This window comes from Chlamydotis macqueenii, chromosome 3 (assembly GCF_036417535.1).
Source record: "Chlamydotis macqueenii isolate bChlMac1 chromosome 3, bChlMac1.mat, whole genome shotgun sequence".
Taxonomy (NCBI): domain Eukaryota; kingdom Metazoa; phylum Chordata; class Aves; order Otidiformes; family Otididae; genus Chlamydotis; species Chlamydotis macqueenii.
In genome coordinates this window covers 12,002,206-12,027,955 of record NC_141558.1, presented here as the reverse complement: position 1 = coordinate 12,027,955, position 25,750 = coordinate 12,002,206, and the positions used below count along the sequence as shown (strand labels likewise).

Sequence of the window (25,750 nt, the reverse complement as noted above, 5' to 3'; positions counted from 1 at the left end):
TTCATGATGAAGATGCAGATAACAAGAGACTACCTCAGCAGCAGTCAGCACAGATCAAACCATCACTGCTGTAGCACCATCGCTTTCAGTTATACAGAAATCTGCACTTGATGGCTTAAATTCAGGGTTTGTGTTAGCGGTCATTATCTTTAAATTCTGCATCTCTAAATCGTTTTGTAAAGTGGTTAATTTTCTTTTTCCTCTCTCACCACTTATCCCCCCACTGCAACATTAAATGTAGATGCACAGCCTTAATTGGTTTAGTTGCAAGAAGATAATCTTTTTTTTCCTCCTTTCTCGCTGTTGCCTGTTAGCTTAAAGGCTTTTTAGCTGAAGGTTGATAATTATCACTGAGAAGAAACTAGCACATCAGGAGTTCATTTTCCATCTTAGCACTTGTGGCGCTCCTTTGAACTCCTCTCGCCAAACCCACGTTCCCACTCTGTCACTTTCCTCCCTCCATCATAAAAAGGTCTCGGCAGCCGGCGGCTCCAGCCTTTGCTGGCGGGAAGAGGGCATTCCTCCTCCTGAGCGCTCCTCCAGCATGGACAAATTGCACGAGACGTTGATAAACATGGAAGACGCTTTGGGTTCAGAGCACTCCGTCTGTTTATCGTCCTGGGACTGGAAAAGCACTACCGGGGCTTTTGAGCTGCATCCCGTCTCGTCTCCGCACAGCTTATCCCCAACACCTTCCTTTGAATCCTACTCCTCATCCCCTTGCCCGGCGGCGGCGGAGGCACCCTTCGGCAGCGGTGGCAGCCTGGTGGGCTACAGCCTGGTGGACTTCCCCCCTGCCTACCTGCCCAGCCCCGGGCAGGCCCGGCTGCCCAAGGGCACCAAGGTACGGATGTCGGCCCAGCGCAGGAGGAAGGCCAGTGAGAGGGAGAAGCTGCGAATGAGGACCCTGGCCGATGCACTCCACACGCTGCGCAACTACCTGCCCCCGGTCTACAGCCAGAGAGGACAGCCCCTCACCAAAATACAAACCCTGAAGTACACCATCAAGTACATCAGCGAACTGACGGAGCTCCTCAACAGCGTCAAGCGGGTGTAGACCCCATCTGGAGCACCTGCCCCGGCATGCTCAGGGTGTTTACAAACCAAAAATCCAGCAAAATTTCCTCCTTGCCAGAGTACGGTGGTGCAGGGTGCGAGAGGAGGACGGAACGAGGGAGGGAGAGCAAGGGCTGCTGGCATACATAGGACACGGTGCTGGAAGGTGATGTAGGATTGCCTAAAAACCTGAGCTGCGGGTTGCTGAGACGGAAGTCTTGCTTTTTGCTTTTTTAATGTCCTTTTTTTTTTTTTAAGAATAAGCTTCTGAGAAATATTAAACCTAGTCTGATACAAAAGTAAAGAAACAAGCCAACTGATCGTCCTAGGATTTACGTATCACTGTTCTGACTGATGTTCTCTTTAACAAGGACAATAGTAAATCCATAGGCTTTAAACTGAATTTAAAGAAAGTAAATTACAACAACACTATAGGAATACTAAGTGTATTGATTTGTAGGCACTTTAAATATTAGGATAAGGAAAAACTTGTGTACTTAGTTCAAGTATTGTCTATTTATCCACATTTCCACTGTACCTAAAAATCAAGAAACTAAATAATAGTGAGAATCTTTGCTCATAAACAAATAAATACGTGTCATAGACTGTATCTTGTATTATATATCTGATTGATAGAGAAGTAAAATCTAAAAACGACTGTTAAATATTGGAAATGAAATATAAGCAAACTGACATCTTGTGTAGATAAATTGCTGTTAAATCCTATCTTCTTTATTAATATATACAGAAGCATATAATATTTCTGTATTTAATGTACAAACCCCCTTGCTTCAATGCATGATAAATTATGGAAGACATTTTTACATCAAGTTGCTAGAACAAATAAGATTAGGCTGAGTTATCTCCCTTCACTCTGACATGAAATAAATTGATTCAGGTATGAGAAAGATGCAAAGTTTTATCTTCAAGGTGTACTGAAACCTAGGAGGGCTCCAGTAGCCATAATGTCTCCTTGTTAAAAGCTGTCAGATCAGCTGTTTCCTACAGCCTGTAACAGTCTGTAAAACACAGACATGAAAAATGTCCACAAACCAAACAAATAAGGACACAGTCTTAATCCTGAATTACTTCAACTTTCACATGAGAGACATCACACAGGTTTCACCACACCATAGAAAAAAAATTAAAATAAAAGTTGCTTTCTGAATCTAATTGCAGACTGATTCATATGGCTTGGTGCTGCTGAGGGCAGCAACATACAGAGAGGAGCAAAACCCAGGGCTGAGTTGTGTGAAGCTCATTAAGTTAAATTAACCTTTTCTCCATGGAGAAATGTAAGGCATGGAGAGAGCAGCAGCCAGGAGGTAACAGGCTTGTCTCACCAGGATGGAGAGATCAGCATCTCTGCGTGGGGTTTGGGTTTGTGGCTACATCCTGTTGCAGAGCATCACAAAGCTAAAACTTTATTGTGTCCTTCCTTTTTTCTCTTTCCCTCTTTCTGTTAGTTTAGAATGAAATACTATTGTGTTTGTACGTTTTTTTCTCCAAGGCGCAGCCTCAGCTGCCTCAGTGCTCTTCTCACATGGTCTGTGCATATCGGAGCAACCAGTGTGAAATGCATCAAGTGACTCAAAAAAGCAGCTCCATTCAAATTTATGCAGGTAGCACTGTCATTCAAGATGTAACCACGTTTCAGCATATCCCATATGATTTTGTTTTAACCCGCGCTAGATTTCTCACCAGCTTTAGAGTTTCAGCAAGAACATAAGCAGAATCATTTTTAAATCCCTATAAAATTGTCAAACTAGAGAAAATTTTATGCACATACGAGATAGCAGTGCTAATGTCAGCACTGCATTCCTTGGTATAAGCCTGTGCAACTGGTCCAGATTTGAGGAGATGAAAAGCCTCATAGATAAGGTCAGTCTGGATTATGTTTTGGATTTGGTCCTCATGACGTTCAGGAGGCTGAAACTGTACCTTGCCCATAGGATCTTGCACAGAACCACAACTAAGCTTGATCTTGAGTCTTTTCTCAAAGACTCTTATTGTTACTGTAAAGGGGTACCTGCTCACTAGGGCTAGCAACCCACTAGTAGATGCACAGGAAGACAGTCCTGTCATTGTGATGTTGATTAAAGACCATTACCATTCACAAGTATACTGGTGTGGTAAATTGGGAGGACTTAACCTTGTTCCTTAAGTCTTCCACACCTGAAACTACAGGTAATGATTATGTTTTTTTAGCTAATGAAGCATATAGGGTCATGGTTAAAGCAGAGGAACAAGGAAGTGGAAAGATCCACTTTTATTGCTAGTTTGTCTATGATCACGGCAGGTCATCCAGCATTGCTACCTCAGTTTACCCACATACAAATGAAGACACTAATACCCAACGGCTTCAGAAAGCTGCTGCTCACAGACAAAGCCAAGTAATGCTGTGCACAGGAGTGGCCCAGTGCAGGTTTGAGAAGGGGCTCAGGGTCAGCATCTCCCATCACCCCAGAGACAGTGGCAGCTTCAGGCTCTGAAAGTGCTGAGCTATAGCTTGTTATGTACCTGTAAGATTTCCTCTCTGTCTCCGCATGAGTCCAACGTGGAGCAACAGCTCTAAGTAACAATAAAGGCAAAGCTTCAAGTTTCAGAAAGACACTCTACTGTTTCTCTGATAGTGAGCAAGACCTTATCTGTGCACACTTTCTAATGCCAGAAGTCCAGTAGCCACTACCTTACCTTTAAATACTTTGACATCCTGCATGATGTGGCTGCACCTAAGCTGACCTTAGGGAACAGGCCTTGGTCTGTCCTAAATCACTCCCTGTGCTACAATAGGACCAAAGCCTAGGTCCAAGATGAGTTTAGTTTACTAGAATATGTTGTACTCCCACCCTGTTTAATTTGTTGGTACTGACAGAGCTGCTCCCCTTGCAGGGGATCTCTCCTTGCACAAGTGTGTGAAGGGGAAAAGTGACTGAAGGGCATGAGTAGAAGGTATGGTATGTTCAGCGACTGCCTGGAATTCAGAGCTCCTAGAATGTATGATGTTTGTTTCTCTCCTTCCAGAAATAAACAAACTCTTGCTCTGCCTGACATAAAGCATCTTTCTAAATTCTGCCCTTTGTAATTCTTGCCCTTGGTCTAGACATCTCACTGATCCATAGGAAATAGTCTGAATTATTATATTCATGGTGGTACAAGTCCCACTGCTAATAAATGTTTGTTTTTAAACAAAATGGAACACAGTCCAGTTTTCTCCTCTTCTCCCTTTCCTTTACCCTCATGAATTCAGAATATTTAATTCCTGTGAAGGAGGTCAAGTTACATCCCCCATTTGAGGGTATGAGATCTAGCCCCCAGGACTATACATAAGGTCCATAAAGCTTTACTGAGTCCCATCAGCAACACCATAACAAGCCATAGAACAGAGGCCAAAAAGTTAAAACTGTCTGAAAAGGTTGCACACGTCACAGAAGTAGACGACTTTTCACATACGAGTGTTTTGTCATAGTATATTAAAAATCTACATGGAAATAAAGCTGAAGTAATAGCCCAGCAACCACTGAAAGTCAATAGCTGAGGAATTAAATTACATTCTGCCTAAGGGATGGAGTTGTTTACATGCTAAAGAGAAAGAGATACAGGGGAGTGAACTGGGATTAGTCCCAAACACTGTAATGAACTCTTCTGGGCCCAAGATCTTCCCCTTTTCCAGATTAGTAAGTCACTGCAATTCCTCACTGACACAGAGAATAGAACATGGGTACTAAAGAAGAAACCACCACCACATTGTTTTCTACTTCATTCACAGTATTCTCATACAATAAATTGGTATATGAAATCATACTTCATGAGTGACACCAGTCATAATGCTGAAAGGGCAGCAGATAAGTGCTTGAATACTAAATAGAGGAAAGATGAAGAGCATTATAAGATCTTCTACAGAAATTAATTAATTGAAACCTACTTTAAAATCTCAGGAAAAGCCTTGAGATACAACCAGGTTTCTAAACTACCAGTCCTTCACTCTCAGTATACTGATGAGAAAATGACACCATCCTGCTGCTCCCAGAATCAGTTACTGCACACTACAAGTCGATATTTTGCCTTTGAACAAGTGCTCTCAGACAACAAAAGCCCCACACTTTGCACTGAGCCAGAAAGAAACAGCTCAGACTGCACATGCTCTACATGCCCAAAGACACAGGACAGCAGGGCAGTGAAGGAGGTTGAAGGCAAGAGAGACGTGCAAGGAGCACCAAATCATAGGTGAGATAGCTGGACCCCACCAGCTGCTTTCCTGAGCAGCTCTTCATATTGACCTATGCCCTTGCCTCCCCTCTGGGTGATTTTTTGAGGGGGTAAGCAGGTGTGATCTTAGAGGAAGAGTCCTTAAAATTTTAGGAGTCAGGAAAAAAAAAAAAACCACACACCAAAAAAAAAAAAAAAAAACACCAAAACACCAAACACAAGACAAAACAACAAAATAAAAAAAAAAAAACCCCACAACTTTTCCTCACACTCATGCCTTTTATTAGGGAAGAATAAATCAGGGCAGAGCAGGCAGTTATACAGAATGGATTTTGTACAAGTTAACTCCTTCAGTACCATCAGCCAGGCAGTTGGTGCTGCTGGAGGGAGGAATTGCTGCTGTCAACAGTTGAGAACAGGCTCTGGGTTTCCTCTCGTACCTTAGAGACCAGCAGCTGCTCTGGGGCAGCTGGAAACACATGATAGTGCTTTGTTTAGCAGAAGGAAAGTACCTCAGCAAAAAATATTCCCCAGTGGTTAAGGATGACATGTAGAAGTGTGGAAGCAGCTCCCCAGGCAAGCCCTAGCTCTGTGAGCAGCAGAGCTCACCCCCGACACCCAAAGCAGAGGGGAGCCCAGGGCCACCCGCCCGCATGCACACAGAGCTTTGAAATTCTACGCTGAGGAGCACCACGTAGGTGCCAAGAGGTTTTATGGTTACACATTTGGGCTGCATATAGGTGTGCTTGGGGGGAAGAAAGCCCACTGTGAAAGAGCTTTGGCCAGTTCCTTGGGAGAGCTGCTTATCTGGTAGCTGCCACAGCTCCACCTCCCCTCGGTCTAGGGATGCCAGGGGCCATCCAAAGAAAAAAAAAAAAAATAGCAATGTACATACACCTCAGCTTTTAAGGAGCCAGTGTCTGACTTACTACTTTTACTTCCCAACTTATTTGTCATGCAAATGCTATTTTCACATTTAACAGACAGGAAATTCCGTTGTAGAGATAGAAAAGTTGGGTCCATCTGAACCCCCTCCCTAATCAAGCCTCTGATGACTTTTTGCTTCTTTACAAAGCACCATGAGCCTCCTGGGCTTGCTCTTGTACCACTGCAAACACTGTAAGGAGATCAATTCAGCTTCCTTCTACTTTAAAGCGTTGTTTTTTTCCAAAGCACATGCCCATCTGGGCTAGCTAACACTGTGTTTAGGTGTTTCTGGACACACATGCACAAATGGAAACAGCATTGATATGGCAGTGACTAGCTGAAGACTCAATTAGACTTGTGGTAGAAGCTAAAACTTGAATCAAAGCTTCCTAAATCATTAGATCACTGTCAGAAGATATTTTCATCTGGATAGAGGTACATAGCATTTACTCTTACTGAAGACACTGAGATTTAAAACAAGAAGCAAAGCAATATACCAAAAGAGAAAGTTAGTTGGGCCAGAAACTATAAATTTCTGTTTCCTTACTTTTTCAGGATTTAGTTAACGGCAAGTTGTTGCTGCTTTAAGTCAAAGTAGTATGTAGTTTTAAATTACTAGCCATGTTACTGACTACAGATTATAGTAAAAATGACAGCTCTGTGCTTCTGTCAGTGACCAGATATAATGAGGCTACTTGTAGCACTGACTTACCACTACTTATTTGAAGTGGAAATAACTGTCTGCAGAATACTTCTATTATGGTTACTATTTTCCTATAAAAACAAATCACACCAGACTTCTCTTTTCCTTTAGACTTTTATCATTCACCTGTCGGAATTGCAGAAGACATTAAGCATAAACAAAGAAGATTGATCTTCTTTCAACTTGTGTTAACAGGGATATAAAAATAACATCCCAAATACCAGGGGGAAAAGCATGTGGTCATAAAAAATCCACTTGAAAGCCGAAGAGGTGTTGATTCAACACTTGAAGAGGATTTTTTTTTCTTTTATAGATATACATAACCAGGAAGGCAGTTCCTGAATTTTAGTATAAACAGACACCTCTGAGGTGGAGAGAGTATTACTATCATGTCATCTTTAAAAGATTTTGCTGATATTCAAGTGTCTGTCTCACATGCTGTTGAAAATCTGACAAGAAGATTTCTATAAGTTCTAGTCTAGCCATGGATGGGAATCTCTTTGAATTTTCCAAAATAACAAAAACATAAGGGATCATCTTATTAACACTTCTATTTTGCAAAATGGCACTAACCAGAGCTTTTAGAAAAGCTAAAGACTAGAGTCACTCTTTACCTGAGCATTGTCTTGTTTTTCAATAACTCAAATCCCTGTCAACAGGCCAAAAAAAAAAAGCCAACAAGATATTGACTAATCTTACAGAAATAGGTTAAATGCATTAAACAAGAGATTGTAAATACCACATTTTATTCCTAGGTTATGTCCTCAAGTCTCTGTTTGAAGAAAGAGATCAGAAACCCAGGAAGCCACAACTGAGATTGAGTTGACAGTACTGAAATAGGTTCCTCAACTTTGTGATGCTCGATTCTCACAGCTGTCCCCAGCTGCTGCACTCCCCCCCACCACAGCCGTAAGAGGGCAGGTGGCTCATGGCTACCCAAGGCAGCCCATGCTGTGCTGCTAGAGCACTGTCACATCAGATTAAAGTTACTCCTCACCTACCTGGAGAAAACACTGCATAATTGTTTAATTTCTTGGGAAACAATCAGCACAATTTAAGACACACAAGGAGATCACCACGCCACTTGAAGAGCCCGTACTTTTGTTCTGTTAGGTGTAAAAGCCTGGCAGCATATTATAGACACATCCTTTGATTTCTCCATAGCTTGTGCCTGCAGATTGAGGAATAGCTAGTACTTTAACCCACTGGGTTAATGTCGGAGAAAGCACTAAGCACGAAGTCACTGACCTGTCAAGTCTCCTGTCAGGCTTATATGTTCTGCGTTTTTCTTTTATTCCCTGCTGACATACTTACATCTGATTCCTCCAAGGTTTTAGTCTTCACTTACCACAGGAGTAACAAAGTAAGACTCGTTTAGCACGGTAGCCTCCTCTATTGGAAAACAGTCTTGATGCTACAAACTTCACATGTACCTCATTATGAAGTCCACACAAATTTTTCCAGAAGTGACAGTAAGAGACACCTACTACAGATATACTTAGAAGGCAACTGGAAGACAGATCATACTTATAGACATGAGCTTGTAATTATAGCACAAACTGTTTAATGGGATCTCTATACAGGTATTGTAGCAACAGAGCTACAGCCTTTTAGACATCATGCTTTTTCACAAAGTGCAAATGGATTCACAAAATAGTTTCTTGCTCTAGCTAGTCTTCACAGAAATTCCCTGTAGTATAATTTATTGATATAAAGTTAAAAAGCAGACACCCATTATTGTATCTTCAGCCCTGAGGGATAATGATTCATGCTAAGCTTTCCTTAGAACAGGAAAATACAATATTGAATCTGAACCATTTTCACATCGCTGTTCAGATGCGAAGAAGAAACCAAGAGATTTTCCTCTAAAAAAAAAAAAAAAGACAGGATAATCTGGCAGGAGGTCCTAAGCATCATGTTCTCTAGTAAGGAACAATCCTTAACACTTTGTGGATAGAGTCTGTGTATTATCTTCATTACCACTACTACTACTACAAGTCTTCACTAAACGCTTTTTTTTTTTTTTTAATTTAGGCTGACAGCTTACTCAGCTAAGGAAAGTCACTGATGCTACCTGTGAGTGATTTCCTCCCAATTCAGAAAAGCAAGAGCCACATTGCAGAGCCACAACACTACTGTGAGATCCACAGTTTACAGCTTTTCTGTCAATAGCCACTACAGGATCAAGCATGTTCATCGCCATCTTGCTTCAAAACACACTTTCTCTTACTGACATTAAGCTCCCTACAATCCTTTGTTCATACCAAAGCTTTAGAAAAGCTCAAAGTGATTTACAATTGACTTCACACGTTGCCACCTTCCTCCCCTTACCCCAAAACAGATGTTTCCAGCAGCAAAGGGATTAGGCACAAGTTTTGGACACGTTAACTGAGCAGACGGCCAGATGCAAGTTACACAAGACTCAGTTCAACAGTATAGTACACAAGACACAGTCTTGTACACAAGAACACAAGTTCGACAGTCTTGTACACATGAACACAACACACCAATTTGACTTAAAGACAAATACCCATACTGGTTAGCTGACTCTTCCCAGTAGAAACCATCAACATATTTTTCCAGTAGATAATTTTGAGATGTTGTTACTTGTAAGTCTGAGCAGGCTGTGCTTAGGTCACCTAACTGCAACTTCATAAAACTAAACAGTTCTTGTTTAGTCTCTGTCAAGAGTCTGTGTTTTCACCTACAGGGAGAAAAGGCGTACAGAAGTCTGTTATGCTACAACAGCAGCATAGTGGGTATTTCAGTAGTGTAATTTGAGATTGACACCCACCTCTGCTAGTCGTTTTCCTTCCTAAGAAGCACTGCTCCAGATGACACTTGCCCATGTGAATATGGTTCTGCACTGCGGTCTAGTGAGACATTTCAGCTTTTCATTTTCTCTGCACACTATGACTACGAGTCTGTCATCTGACACAGCTCCTGAGAGCATGTGCCATACTGATGAACAAAGATTAACGAGCTATGTGAGAAGTGTCTGTTTTCTTACCAAATCTGTGTTTCCTGGGATTACATCTTCTTGAACAAAGAAAATCTGAAGGCTGTTGCATAGTGCTGCAGATCACTACACTGCAGTGGAAATACAGCTACAAGACAAGAATATTTATATTATAATATAATCATAGAATAGTTTGGGGGTAAGGGACCTTCAAAGGTCATCTAGTCCAACCCCCCTGTAAGGACCAGGGACGTCTACAACCAGATCAGGTTGCTCAGAGCCTCATCCAACCTGGCCTTGACTGTTCCTAGGGATGGAGCATCCACCACCTCTCTGGGCAACCTGTTACAGTGTTCCACCACCCTCATTGTAAAAAATTTTCCTGATGTCCAGTCTGAATCTACATCCCTCTATTTTAAAGCCGTTACCCCTCGTCCTATCACAACAGGCCCTGCTGAAGAGGTTCTCCCCTGAAAAGGGGAGAAAGGTTGCTGTAAGGGCTCCCTGGAGCCTTCTCTTCTCAAGACTGAGCAACCCCAGCTCTCTCAGCCTGTCCTCATAGGAGGGGTGCTCCTCTAATCATCTTCATGGCCCTCCTCTGGACTCACTCCAACAATTACATACAGGGGAGTCTTATTTGGCAAATAACTGGTATGTGTTCTGACCCCAAAGGAGGTAGGCTGAACACTTGAGTGGTTATATTTACTATTCTTATAGTGCCATGCCTTCAAGGAGATGACCACCTTCAAGGAGGTGACCAATAGCTTCAGGCAGCACCTAGCCAGCTGAGATCTTCCATAGTGTTTTCTGCATGTACTATTCCAGGCTTATGCATTGGAACTGCCAACAGCACACAACAAACCACAGAGACATCTCACCTGCTCTTGTAACAGGGTTGTGCCTTGTACAAATGTAAACATCCTCACTTCAAATCTCTTTAGAAGCTGAGGTAGTTTTACTCTGAGACTATAGTTAACTTCATGGAAGACCGTTCTGTAGGAGTCTTCGTTGTTTTCACACCTTTTTGTCAAAGTGAAAGAAAATGTATTTAAGTCTTCATCACTTCAACTGGATCTTTAAACAAATCAAGGAGATAGACTATGGAGGAACTTCCCTTCCTCTAGTTTCCTTGGGCCACACGGGTATGTCTAGAGCCTTCCCCATTCACAGTCCTTGCCTTTGGCCACAGAGTCACCTCTTTTTCTTTCTTTGCATCTGGAAGCTGCTAGCTTCAAGCACTTCTGGCCACCCCTATGACCTGCTGCCACCAGAAGGCATACTCACTGTGCTGACATTGACATGCACTCCACAGCCCAGCAGCAGTTGCCCATCAGGAAAAAAAAAAAAAAAAAAAAAAAAAAATGCACCCAAGCTGACTTCTGTCCTCTTCTCCTTTCCTCCCACCTAAGGTAAGGGGCCTTGTGCTAACCGTTACCAAATACAAGAGGGGAATCTCTTCTTACCCATTTATAAGAATGGGCCACTGTGGAAGGCTGTCCTGGCTTTGGGAGTTTGTAGCCCAGCAGTCATCCAGGTTTAGCTCCAGTCTTGCATCTTTAGGCTGGAGCAGTTCAACTTCAAAATACAATGCCTCCCTCAGGTATTTTACCACAGGATATTCCAGTTCCTGATAAGGGTCTGAATAGGATTTCTCTAGAAGAGAGTATTGAAGTTAGAGTTTCCTTTTTGCAAAGTAAGTATTCACAAACTCTCTGCTTTGCTCTTCTTTCCACCATCCTTTGTCCTGGCACAGTAATGCTAAAGTCTGGTAGAGCATATGAATGTCAGCAAACAGTGACAGGATGGTAAAAAAATAAGAGCTGATAACAAAAGCAAAAAGATCTGAACTCTATGCCTTGACTCTGAGGATCCAGAGGAGAGCCATTCCTCCTTCTGCAAAAACCCACCACAGTAAGCAACTCATTCAAAACTGACTCTAGAAAGACACTTATAAAAAAAAAAAGTTTATAAAAATACATCAGGGCCATTCCAGTCATGGTGAGGATTTGGTTCAGGCTTCAGTTAGCCCTTTCTACCAGTATAGTTACCATTTTACAGCAGTATTATGTATAGCTTCCTTCTCTGACACAGGTTATGATTATTTTGGTCAGTGCTAACTTTGCTCAGCAACACTTAGGGAGCTGGTGGGAGACAGAAGTTGATATTACATCCATTACACAAGACTTCTAACATGTCCAGACTGAGCAGGAAAACCACACTTGTATCAGTGATGACACAAGTGTCTGCTTGATCCATTATAGGTACTTGACCATTTGTATTGCATCCTAGAATGGAAAGCCTCTGTTAGAGGCCTTAAAGAGGTTTCCAGTTCATCCTTGGAGATCTTCAAGTCATGTGCACATAGTCCTAGGCAGCTTGCTCTAGATAGTCCTGCTTGAGCAGGAGGCTCGGACAAGATGCCCTTCAGAGGTCCCTTCCCACCTCAACCATTCTGTGAAGTCTAATAATAAATATTACCTTTGAAAAGCTTCAGCGAAAGAGTAAGAGAGCCAAACCCTGGCTTAATACTGGGTGGTGGGTTCTTCTTAGATTCATATTGGACATCAACAATCTGCTTGAGTGTGTACAAGCATACAAATTTCAGTCTGAGGGAAGAAGTTTAACATTAGATTTTTAGAAACCAAAATACCTTGTACAACCTTCTTCTAGTGAATGACACTTACTGGTATACTGGTGTATCATTGCCAGGTCTGAAATAGAGTACATCATTTTCATATGTCATAGTTGTGCTATTGAACTGGAAGATACACATCATTAGAAACAGGACAGTTATATTAGAGTTTAGTTTAGCTTTGACACAATATCCACATCCCTTCACTTGACTGGCAGATTGCCCTGAGCACAGTATGCTTAGGAATGGCCAGTAACTTCTGGCCAACAGCTCTATGCCTACTAAACTAAAGCTGACTACAGCTGACAGCTATGCCATAGTAAAGAAGAAACAGATTATTAGCTAACAATACCTTGAACATGACCTAATACCCCAGAAAGGAGTGTACTGGGCCTAAGAGATCAGTTGCTTCTTTTAACAGAATCAGTGTCTAGCATGAGAGGCAACACCCACAGAAGTAATCTGCTTTCCTGGTGATCTGAATTTGAGCATGATCTGATCATTTATTATTTCGTCCATTTTCTCTTTATGAAGTACCCAAGTGGCAGTAACAGGAGCAGCTCTAGTCCTGGGCCAGGCAGTCAACAACACTTAACTAGCTTTTTCAAGGCACATGACTACATATCAACAGTGTAAACTCACATTCAAGTTCATTACTACACAATTCAGAGGTGTTAAACTGAAGGCTACTTTCAGAAAGCACCTCTGGCCTTGAAAACTATTTTTACCAAATTAGGACTGAATTTAGTCTCCTCAGAAAAGGAGCATAGACATACTACTTAAAAACTTCTGTGACCTTCTTGCAGCTTCTGTTCAACCCTGAACCTCTGCCAGTTCTAGCAATAAACCTACCCCAATGCAAAGTAAACATCATGTGGTTAAGCTTACCTTTCTACTTGTTCCACAAGTGTTCACATTGAACTTGAAAGTTGCAGTCTTCTCTGTCACTAGACTGGGTTTGCACTGTCTGTCCCTCAAGACAAGCAAGCTGGTGTCCAGGTCTGCAATTCCAACCAATTTCACCACAGTAATAACCACAGTGCCATTGGGCAGGCACTCTGAAAGAGAAAATAAGTTTTCCATACAAATCAGGACTCAAGCTCCTTTATTCTGTAGCCTGGCACAACAAAGAGCTTCTGCGTGGATTTGCTAGCAAGTGTTTTGGCAGCTCATGAGGACTAAGTTTTGAGGAAGACTCTTAAATACTAATATATGACTTTCTTCAAGCTAACTACCTGTAGAGTGTGCACTGCATGAGTGAAGTCTGATTTCATTCACCTTATTTTCCCCTTCCAGGAGTTCTCACTCCTCTCAAAGGGATTTTTCTAGCCAAGATATTCAGTACATTCAATCCAGATGAGTAGCTTTGGAATTACTAACTTATAAAGATGATCCTCTCTACCCTTAATATCCTGCTCTGCAAAAACCCAAATCCAAACAAAAAACTAAGTCACTCAAAACCAAAAATCCCAAACCAACCCCTAAACCCCTGTAAGAGCTTCATGCTTTTGAAGGTGTGAGGGGAAGTAGAGTTTTCCACCTCCTTCCCCCTCTTCTGTACTAGACAGGATAGTCACTCCAGTCTGTAGTCTGCCTTGCCTTGTAACATATTATTTTGTAGGAAATATAACAGGTAGATAGCGTATCACACATGCGTAAACTCTAGAAACATTTCAGACTGCATGAGCTTGTGTGATTTAGTCATGTAACTCAAAGAGTATTTACAACTAATCCCCAACGTGTTATTACGTATTAGCTCTGAAGGTGAGAAACGGCAGGAAATTGAGAAGTTCCTCTTATTAGCCAAGGTCATGCCATCCTTCAAGGTTAAGTGGAGTGAAGCCTTTACTCCAGAGGTATGAAAATCCTAGACATGACAATCACAGATTAAACAAGAGAATAAAGACACACTGTTTAACTAAAATATGCAAAAACTAAGAGGGCAGGCTATGACAAGCAAAAGGTAATTGCTCTTGATCAAAGTCAAATCAACAAAAGAGTTTTTTTTTTTTTTAATCTGGAAGCCAACATAATGAGTTTTTCCAGTTGTTTTGCAACGGAGTGCAATACAAACTCTTTTGTATATTTAATTGACTTTAAAGATAGCTCATCCTTGTAGTACTTACAGAATGTTTTTTTTTTCCTTGACTGTTTCTGCCAATATTAACTTCCCTTGGTTAAAGTGTTCTTCCAAGGGCAAAAAATAGAATCATAGAATGGTTCTCCATTAATACTTTGAGGCCTATCTCAAAGGGAAGTTTTATTTTACGACCTTCAAGGCCATAGCATATCACATTTGTATCTCACAGCTAAAGTATGCCTTTTAATTGCTACGTGCTGGCAGCCTTACCTCATGGTTCACATGTGAGGAGAGGAAAGGGACAGAGATTGCCAAGTGAGTGCCATTGTCCCTCAGGCTGTAGTTGTGTTTCTGCGCATCCTCTGGGGTCACGTGCCAGTCTGAGATGAAGGGTAGCCAGTTTTGGTCCACATTCCCACGAGTGATAAGGAGATGAAGGTTCTTCGCATCACAAAATCCTCTTGCACTGGGCAGTACTGTAATACAGTCAAGATTCAGCCAGCATGCTAGCCGCTATCAGTTTGATAGGGCTACTTAGGACTGACAGTACCCCTGGCTAAGTTAACTCAGTTAACAGCTGAGTTCACAGTCAGGTTGGTACAGTTTTGTTTGAGTTCCACTAGTTTACCTGCATCTTTAACAATGGACACTGTTATGACTGGCACAGCAAAGGTCTCACTTGTTGGAGGGATTGTGAATCCAAGCGTGACATTCATGGTGTATGCTCTCATGTCCGCTCTCATGTACTAGGAAAATCATATTTACAAACAAAAATTACCAAGTGATATCATCATTTCTATACAGTGGTGTGCTGTACTGTCCTAGTACACACCTCCTTCTTAATGCCTGGTGTGTCAAATGGGACTTGTATTCCATAGGCTTTGCTTCCATTAGCATATCTGATCTCGTATGTTAGATACCCATGCTGAACAGCTTCAGGCACAGCAACAGTTGCCCCCTCAATAGTTAAGTTCACAAGCTTCACATCTGGGAAGAATGTTCCCACTGTCACATTCATTATCCTCATGCTCAGATTTAAGTCTGAAAAGGAACACAATAACATTAAGCTCTTATCAGTATCAAAACCTTCACCAAATTCAATGTTAGGCTACTTACTGTTAATTATAGCAAGCTCTACTTGTTCAAATGGTGTTTCTATTTCCTTGATGATAGTATGTTTGGTTAGTCCCCATTTGTTGTCTTCCCATTGATGTTCCAAGAATAAGTTGATGGCATATTTTGCCCCATGCTGGCCACTGCTCACAGAAGTCTAGAATTTCAAATCAACACCCTTTAGTATGACATGATTTTACATTAAAAGTTGTATTGTAGCATCTGAAGTTCAGCTAGAACTGCAGCTCTAAACAATTGTCCTTCTGAGCTCTGTGGCCTTGCTTTTTTTTATATTGGGAAAGAAATCTTTGAAAAAAACACCTATGAGAAATTACGAACTCTTAATTGGCACTTGCTGTATCACTATTATGGGCTCTATTTTGGCCTAATGGTTTAGATTCTCCCAGAAGAATTCCTTTTGAACGTGGCCCTCCACTTCCAAATTTCAAAGGAGCAGGGGATTATTTCACCACTAAAAAGGGCTCCTCCTGCAGCTTTCTTTGAAGTTCAGTTGTTACAGCATTTCCCCACGATTCAGTTCACTTCCAGGAACTAGCTTTAGATATATAGTTTCAGCACAACCCAATATCATGCAGTCTGGTGGACAACTGGGTTGTTCCCAAATCTCTTAAAAGGTTTGTATAAAATACAACAGAACCCATGTATGCTCTACAGTCCAGTTAGGGGCTATCTCCAAGGAGTATGATGTCAGAACTAAAAGGCAAAAGCTCTGTGTTAACCTGAGAAAGGAGGCCAATCAATAGTTCTGTATAGGATCCTGTCAATCTGTGCTTGTAGCTAAAGAAATTATTCAAAGTGGTGCTTACAAGAGCTATCTTTGGTTACAGCTTTTGGGATTTTTAATATATCCTTCCTTCCCCTTCACGCTCATCCTTCATTTAGAAGGTACAGGAAGAATAATTATTCCTGCCTAGAAAAAAAAAATAATAAAAAAAACAAAACAGAAAGAGTACTTTACCTGTCACTTAACATAAGTGACTAACCTTGTAATAGCCACCTTCTGCACCTATTGGTATCTTCATTGTAATTGTATTTAAGTCATTCGATAACATGTATTTCCTGGAAGCCATTTCTTTGGCAGAGAGTTTGTGTAGATCCACACCAGCTTCAACAAGCACATCCTTAAAGCTTGTTGCTCCAGCAGAGAGTGGTTGAATATATTTTGGAACAGTCCAGATGATTGTTTTATTAACGTAGTCTACACCATCTTAGGGACAAAACATGAAATCTGTCAGCTCATTTCTCTGTTCGTAAGGTGGTCCCTGTATATTAAAGCACTAAGTTATCGCATTTCTCACCTACAGGACATGCCACAGCAGTATCCACCATCAGGATCATCCATCGCTGTTTGTAAAATATACTTGATCTCACTGCAGAAAAGGTAATTCCCTGAGCCTGTAAGAAGAGATCTTGTTAGATCTGCACATCCTGGCATCTTGCTGGGCCAAAATGAGCACACGAACCTCGACCAGCTGGATTTGCACAGCAGTGTACGGTATCCGCAGCAGAACCCTGGTGTCTGTGGTGTTGAGCCCATAGCCTGCACTCCAAGCATCACTCACAAGCAGAGCCTTTTTTTCTTCTGGCTGATGAAACACTATTTGCCATATTGAGGCTTCTCCTGCTTTTGCCTAACCAGAGAAATTAATCAACAGTTTAAATATGCTGTTTAAAGTAACTAATTTACCATATTGAACAATTTATTGTATTGAGCTGCCCAGCAGTTTTTCTGCCTTATTCTAAATACTGCTAGTGGGATACCCCTTTAGCTTTCCCCTGCTCAGCCTCTCACATGCAGAAAACTTTCCATATTAAGAGCATCAGAAATTAACTCCACTGCTACATTACAAATATAAAGTCTAAGAAGAAAAAAGGATATCCAGAGTTCATTCCTGGACCATGGGGTCTTAGACAGTTTTTGTTGCACAGTCTCTTACTTGGGGAAGACTTAATTTCTAGGCATTTTAAGCAATCAGTTTCCCCTTCTTTCTTGGAGACAGGACCTACAGCTGTCTGTATTTCTAACGTATAAAATCTTCATGCTAAAAATGCTTGATACAAAAGTTTTGCTCTTCCTATTTAAGTGCTTTTTGAAAGGACATTTTATACTGTGTAGACACAGAATGAAAGGATGTTGTGCTAGAAGTAGCAGTAGTTTTTGATAGGAGGAAAACCTTTAGTTTTACCTCTGAAAAACCACGCGTCCAGTCCTCAGGTTCATCTTGAATGAAGTCTTTCACAGGCTGAGGAACCTCATTTCTGACAGAAACCTGAAGGAAAAAAGCCTCTGTAAGGGTTTTGCTGGTAGCACGTGTTTGTTTGTCTCCAATATTTTAAGTCTTTCTCAATACTTTCAGAATACTATAGAATTGAGAAAGGACATCAGTATTTAATTTCCTAAAGGAAGGTTTCCCACTCTCTTAGAGAGGAAAAAAAAAAAAAAAAGCAAGCACAAAATGCCATCACGCATTGTGCATTATCTATAGCCCACTTGATTTCTGGTTCTTTTTATTTTTAGCATATCTTCCCTTTTCTACTTCCAGTGAAAGTCCATATCTTCTTCAAAGCAGAGTCCTTTCCCCCTCTGCCCCACTCCCTCCCAGCAAATTCAGTAGGGAAACTTCTTTCAGAAAGTATGCATTTCTGTTATATCCAATTTGTCAAGACAACATTCAGTGAGTTTTCAGCCTGTTTGCTCAGCCTTTGAATACTATTTCACAACTTTACTGGCTATTAATGCTGGCTAGTAGGCTATATAAGCATAACATAATTGAATCACAAAACTCAAGACGCATGCTGTGCATTCGCTGGTGAGCTCTTTGTTGTGGGGTGTTCAACTTCTGTTTTCAATACACATTGCTAACATCTAATCAGCTCTAGAAGAAAGCATCTTCCAGTACTTGCCTCCCTACCTTACTTTAAGTACCTTCCCATAAGGACTTCCAGCACTTACCTCCATATAGTTCCTTTCACATACTAGCTCTCTTGGACTCCATGGGCCATAAGGGCAACTTGCACTTTTCAGATGAGTTGCAGCATTTTTCATATCAGGAGTACGCGAAGCTTTGATTTCTAGAGTTATTGTGAAGACATCTTTCTACATAAACACAGGGAACACTTGCCTGTTAGACTGATTTTCCCTAGTTAGGCACTGCCTACCCTTGTGACCTAAAAGTAACTTACAAAACCCAGCCACCAGCCTCTGCACAGAAGAGCAGCTCCATACTGAAGCATGATTGCTGTCTCCTTGATTAGCTGCATAGGCTATATGCATGTAGGTGTACAGCTACAGAGCAACATAAATACTTTGGGGACCAGCTTCAATATTTCACGTCGTTTCAGAACTGACAAAAAAAAAAGTACTGCTTAAAAATAAAGCTGATTTTGTGTTTATGATATAGTAGCAGTGAGCAAGCAACAAGAACAGACAAAGCTTTTGAGCTTTTACACTAGTGTCTCAGACACTAAGTAGTAGAGCAGAGTACAACACAGCTGCCAGGCAGAAGTCCCTATTCATATCCAAGAGAAAGCAGTTGCCCTCCAATGGCATGTATGTGATATGCTTCTTCACATGTTCATCTGTGCTTTGCTGTAGGACATTCAAATGTCAATACCATTTTCAGACCTTTGGATACATTTGAAGATAACTAAATAGTTTTCTGCTAATAGATGTTCAAGACATTATGACACCCCAATTAATGCCTATTAATAGTTTGGTCATCTTTCACATAAAGGTCAAATACAACAGCACTGTAGTCAAAATGCCTACAATAGACTTACCTCTAAGTGAGAATGGCAGCTTAGTGCAGAAGCACGAAACTCAACGTTATTCCAATTGCTGTAAGTTACTGTATAGCCACACTGTGATGCCATGGCCTCATCTAGCTCCCAGGCTATGCCAGATTCATCTATGGGCAATTAGTGAAGAGCAGCATTAATGAGTGTAATTCCTGCTCTGCAAACTCTGAGTAATCTGCACCATATGGCCCAGCTGCATGCCCTGGGCTCAGACGTAAAAGAGAACTGCAAAGTGATGAAAAAGAGCTGTAAAGAACTCTATAGAAAGTAAGAAAGGTAAAATTACAGACAGACTGGGACAGGGAACACCAGCTCAAGGACTGAAGATAAAAATAAATAAATTAAAAAAAAAAAAATCAACTCCACCAACATGGAAAGATTTAAATCCTAAAGTGGCAAAAACGCCAGTAAGCACAGAACAGTCTGTTAGGTCATCAGCATCAAAGTTGTCAGGACTGACTGATGATGACATCCTAGCAACATCAGGAGGCTGATCTGCAGCTGGCACAGACCCATGTTTCTCTAATGCCTGCCTGGCCAACAGAGTCTCTTCTGGGGTCTTACCAGAATGACCAGCACACTAAAGCTTAGCTTGGATTTTTTTAGGCTACAAGACTGTCTGTAGTTTTGAGCTTTTTCGTTTTGTCTTTTAGTTGTGTTTCCACCCCCCCCCCCCCAAATAATTGCTTTATACTTTCAAACTGTACACATCCCAATTGCAGAGTGGTTTTTCTTTACGTACAGAGAAAGATGCCCGAACAAAGAAGATACATTAAGCAGGTTTTTACACAAGTTTAACATTCTAGGGAGATGTCATGGACTATATATCTAGTTAGACAACTAACTATCAGAGAGAGCTAGTTCAAGGCTGAATTTATATTTTGTGTATAAAACTGATGATGTTTATCGCCCAGAAGTTTTCTCACTGCCCTTCCAGGTCACTCTGTGGTGCTTTTCACTCAAATGCGCCACTTGTTGATTACTAAGCCCATAGCCAGAGGGCCCAGCTAATTTTTCTTAACTTTATTACAAATTTATGTGCCTCCATCAGGTCCTCGTAGACACAAGCAAAGAAGGTGAAAAGCCACTAGTGCAAGTTCAGAAATGTAGTGCCAGGTTCAACTAGTGAATTTTCACAATAGTACGTGCTGTTTCTGGGGGACATTTCAACAAGAAGGGAAATCCACCAGCATTAACATACCTAGAAACTACCATTCAATTTGATAGCCATGATTAGATTTTATATTGATAAGTTATTACACAACACATCTACAAGATAAGTTACACAGAAATAACGGTAGCATTTGGCTTTACTTAAAATGAGGTCCAACCTGCTAAGCACTATGATTTTAGAATAATCCAGGGAATTCCAGTATAGGAGGACCTCAGAGAATTTTAAACATTTCTCTGTATGTAATTCCCTCTCCCAAGTTCTTCTGTATCAACTTACCAACAACAGAAAAAGACAAGTATTTGTCCTCAAAGTATTCTGCACTCAGTGTTATACGCAAAAGGTTCCCCAAGCACTCTGAACTCGTGAGTCCTGTGTTGAACAGATTGAAAGGCTAGTAAGTAGGGGATTAAAGGTAACATACAAGCAGAAATTGGTTACTTCCCAGACTGCTTTATGAAGTCAGCATTGTGACAGTCATATTCCAGCATCTCTGATCAGGTTGTGTTAGAGATTTTATTTCTAAACTGGCAATACTTCCTGGAGAAAAACCAACCAGAGAATTAGGTGTTTCAGGAGTAACTGTGTCTGATCAGCTTGCAATGCTACCTGCAACAGTCAATCATGGAAACTGTATTTTCAAAACAGGGTTTAAAAAAGTACTAAATTGGCTGCCCCACTCTGAACACCTTAAATGGAATAAAACATAACAAGAAAGTCACTCCACTTTCCTGAAAAAGAGAAAAAGCCTACTCCAAAACTCAAACAACCAAACCAAAATACCCCCAAAAAGCCACCCCAAACACACGGGTCTGTTCACAATAGGAGCTGCAAGCCAAGTCTAGATAAGGAGCAGCCACATCAGCTACTCAGCCTACGCTCTTCTCCTGCCGAAGTACCAGTTACCAGAAGCCAATTGGCTCATGTTGGGAAAGGACTGCAGAGGAGCGAAGAGGATGACTTGAGAAGCTGAAGTCCAAAGCTTTTGCCACAGCATAAACCAGGCTCTAACTTGCCTGAATGGGGCTTATCAGAAAGATAGGCAGAAACTTTTCAGAAAGACCTGTTGTGACAGGATGAGGGGTAATGGTTTCAAAAGTGGAAGAGGTAGATTCAGACTGGATACAATGAAGAAATTTTTTACAGTGAGGGTGGTGGAACACTGGAACAGGTTGCCCAGAGAGCTGGTGAATGTCCCATCCCTGGAGACATTCAAGGCCAGGTTGAATGGGGCTCTGAGCAACCTGATCTGGTTGGAGATGTCCCTGCTCCTTGCTGGGGGTTTGGACTAGATGACCTTTAAAGGTTCCTTCCAACCCAAACCATTCTGTGATTCTGTGGCTACCAAACTTCTCAAAGGCAGGAAGGCGGTACAAACTGTTCTAAACACAGGGCTAGAGACCAGAGAAGACTTTTCCTTTGACATATATTTCTAATAAACAGGGATTTATGGTTTCAAACAGAAGTTTCTATGGCATAGGGAGCTAATGCCAACTAGACCTCTTATAGTAATGGTGCATTTCAAGGGCTTAGAGGATCCTTTTTCTTAGAGAGCTGAGCACTATACCTTTAGGTTAACCAGAGACACAACTCTTCTGTAAGAGATGGTCATACTAGGGAACATCTGGTGGATGATGGCAAACATGACCTTATTCTGCTTATATTCCAAGCTACTAACTCGATTCAGTGCAGAACCTATATAATTGTTCCAAGCTGGAAATAAGCTCCTCCAATATCTTTTCACTTTGATCTTTGGTAAATGCTAACATGTTTATACAGCACCTACAGCGAGTAGGGTAGACAGTCCTATAACCAGCTCTCTGTATCTCCTGTTCCAGGACCAGGTGTATTTTGTAAGGAAGTAGTTAAAGCAAACAGCAGTTTTAGTTAAGAAAACTTTCTTTTCAGGCAGAGTACTGGCATCTTTATAGCATTTAAAAGACCTTGCATATTGTATGGTCAGCAACAATAACTAGGCTCAAGAAAACAAGAGCAATAATGAAGTTGTTACCAGAGTAAAGAAAGGTAGAAACATTTGCTTAATATGACGGTACATAAACCTAAAGAGGGGCTGTGAGTAGTTACCAGACACCTCTATGTCTTGAGTTTCTCAGAAAAATATAGAAGTATGGCTGCCACAAGAGCTTCAGACTCTTGAGACAAACACAGATACTACCTATGAAAAAGCCTAGAAACTGTTATGTGAAAGTAGTTTACAGTAGCATTACCTGATCTCTCCTGGGTCCATATTTCAGAGATTAATATCCCCATTAGTAACAACCTGTAAGAGAAGACAGGCATTAATTGCATCTTAGAGCTGTGACAACAACTTGCTAACAAATTTCTGTACTCAGAGAGTTTCAGTCTTGATATTAAACTATTCTTAAGCTTAGAGCTACAAGTCTAGACTTGGAAATAACAAAATGGGGTTTCCTTGGTCACCACTAGAAAACTAGGGAAGGTAAATCAGAGAAGCTACTATATTTGATGTCTTCAGGAAGACCATTTACATTTAGCAGCCACGAAGCACTCACCTCTGCACCAGAACCAGCTCCATTGTGCATTTGCTCAGCCTCTACCTGTGGTGCTTTTTCCCCTTAGAGTCACACACAAACAAGAATCTCCTTCATCAGCTTTACATAGACTTCAGTCTTCCTGACTTCTCAAAGTCTTGGGTTAAATAGTAAGGCTGCTACCTTTGTACTGATGAAACTCATTTTCAGCTGTTTACCCTCCTAAGTACAGACCTATAATTCATGTCAGCTGTTCATTTGCATTACTGATAAATCTGCTCCTACCTGATATTTAAGGTAAGTGGTCAGTAAAAGGCAGTAAAAGGCAACCCAGCTGGAGACTGATTGGTGTCATGGACTAAATGAAGAACTATCTCATTGAGTGACCTGTGGAACACTAAATCATCCCCAAATGTGGGGAAAATTAACCTAAAAACTGTGGAGGAGTGGATCTGACCACAAACAGGTCAGAGGAAAGGACCCTGCCTTTGCTGTGTGCTGAAGTTACATCTGTGGCACTGGGTCTGGATCAGTGAAGGTTTCCCACTGCCATCAATGCGGATGCACTCTGGTCACCGTAGGTGAGCACAGCCGTGTGATGTCTGTGGGGCTGCTGAGCTGAAATGTTGATAGTCAGAGAGTGGCCAGGTTGCTTGATGTGCTAAGGGGTTGCTGTAGTATATGTTCATATTTTCTGTAAGTGTCAAGCACTATCTGTGTATAATTACAGCAATATCAGTAACACAAACAATAACTGCAATGTTGATTCATTATTATATGTATGTCCTAGTTTTGGCAGGATGGAGTTAATTTTCCTCTCAGTAGCCAGTGTGTTTTGGATTTCGTATCTGAAGAATGTTGATAAACACACTGATGTTATAAGTTGTTGCTAAAGAGACCAAGGACACTGTCCGACTTTCCAAGTCTCGCTAATGTGTGTGTGCAGGAAGCTGGGAGGCATACAGCCAGAATAATTGACCCAAACTGGCCAAAGAGAGTATTCCATGCCATAAACGTCATGCTCAGTGTGTAAGTGGGGGTTGCCCGAGGGGGTCACGGCTCCCTCTTGCTTTTTTGCTGGCTACTCAGTTTCTTTTCCATGATCACTGATTGAGACAGGCTATTGGTCATTGGGACATTGGGTGGTCAGAAATCATGCATTGTTCATTTTGTATATTTTAATATCCTTATATTCTGTTATTGTCATTTTCCTTTGCTACTCTAGTAAACTCTCTTCACCTCAACCCATGAGTTTTCCTTTCTTCCCAGTTTTCTCCCATCCCACTGGGGAGGAAGAGAGTGAGTGAGAAACCGTGTGGTGACCAGGGCTAAACCACAACAATGTAATAACATCCTTAACTTTCAGAGTCATAGTTCCCCTGTGGCAATGATAATTTATCCTCTTTTATGACTAAAATCATAGAATATTTTGGGTTGGAGGTGGCCTTTAATGGTCATCTAGTGCAGGTCATCTCTTCAGTTTAGAAACAAGGATGTCATGTGGGACAGTGTCAAATGCTTTGCGCAAGTCCAGATAGATGACATTAGTTGCTCTTCCCGTATTCACCAATGCTGTAACCTCATCGTAGAAGGCCACCAAATTTGTCAGGCACAATTTAGCCTTAGTGAAACCGCATTTGCTGTCACTGATCACCTCCTAACGGTCCAAATATTGCTTTGATTTCCCCCCCTTTTTTTTTTTTTTGTAGACCTACGTATTTTCTAGCAACTTTACCAGGACATAAGGAATACTGTGCATGTCAATACATGCCATTCCTCTCTCTACATCCCTCTCTCTATATATATTTCCTATCTAGACTGACCTAATATTGAGGATCCTTTTGTCCTAGGCTTATGCCTGTAACATTTGGGGTTTGCTCCTTCCTTTCCACGTGTGAAGGCTGGAGAAGCAGGAGAGCCGGAGGATTAATTTGTAATTAACACTGATGTCCTCGAGAGGGAGCCTGAGCCTCTCCAACGGGTTTGGTCCAGCCGCATCCCGGGCAGCGATATTTATTCAGGGTTTGTTCTTAAACCTACCAAAGATTTCACAGGCTGGGCTCAGACAGACACACGTACTCATGCTGCTTATCGCGGCTAACCTTGCTGCACCACTCCCACATCTTCAAGAGTACAAAAAAATTAACTGAATGTAAAAAACAAAGTGTGCCATGCTCCAAGATGTTGGATTTTACCCCAGGAACAAGTTATATCCGCAACAGCTTCGTGTTGCTGTTGTTTCCTTCTGAAATTCCCTATCTGATAAATTTTTAATTTTACTGAGAGTTTTCCTGAGAAGCACTATCCACCAAGACTACTATATAAATAATGGATTATAATAATCAATTATAAACCATTATTATAATAAACCATAATCAGGCAATCAGGGCTTCAATATTGGCTAGTACATCCCTCTTCATTATTGTTGGAGCGGAGACCATTTGAATTATGGCTTTCTTTCACTGTGCGGTGTAATTTTACATTATTGCTTTTTTCCAGAAAGTGATTTTAGGTACCACTGGGGAAATGCCTGAGATTTCCTTCAGCTTGCACCAACTCTACCTGACA

General features: G+C 41.3%; 2 protein-coding genes across 2 annotated transcripts; one reads left to right on the top strand and one right to left on the bottom strand.

Moving 5' to 3' along the window:
* The first annotated feature begins 544 nt into the window (after positions 1 to 544).
* MSGN1 (mesogenin 1) lies at positions 545 to 1,057 on the top strand. Its single transcript, XM_010122846.2, has one exon. It carries the CDS (start codon positions 545 to 547, stop codon positions 1,055 to 1,057), a length of 513 nt encoding a protein of 170 aa, XP_010121148.1.
* An 8,637-nt stretch (positions 1,058 to 9,694) lies between these two features.
* Positions 9,695 to 23,226, bottom strand: LOC104481588 (zona pellucida sperm-binding protein 2). The gene is made up of 21 exons (XM_086743511.1): positions 23,204 to 23,226; positions 22,898 to 22,950; positions 20,949 to 21,041; positions 19,481 to 19,608; positions 18,654 to 18,797; positions 17,887 to 17,970; positions 17,164 to 17,331; positions 16,999 to 17,095; positions 16,684 to 16,907; positions 15,683 to 15,836; positions 15,399 to 15,607; positions 15,195 to 15,312; positions 14,837 to 15,042; positions 14,236 to 14,353; positions 13,375 to 13,544; positions 12,539 to 12,612; positions 12,333 to 12,460; positions 11,318 to 11,507; positions 10,733 to 10,874; positions 9,906 to 10,002; positions 9,695 to 9,768 (listed from the first exon to the last, which is right to left on the bottom strand). Exons 1-21 carry the CDS (start codon positions 23,224 to 23,226, stop codon positions 9,695 to 9,697), a joined length of 2,694 nt encoding a protein of 897 aa, XP_086599637.1.
* Between the last annotated feature and the right edge of the window lie 2,524 nt (positions 23,227 to 25,750).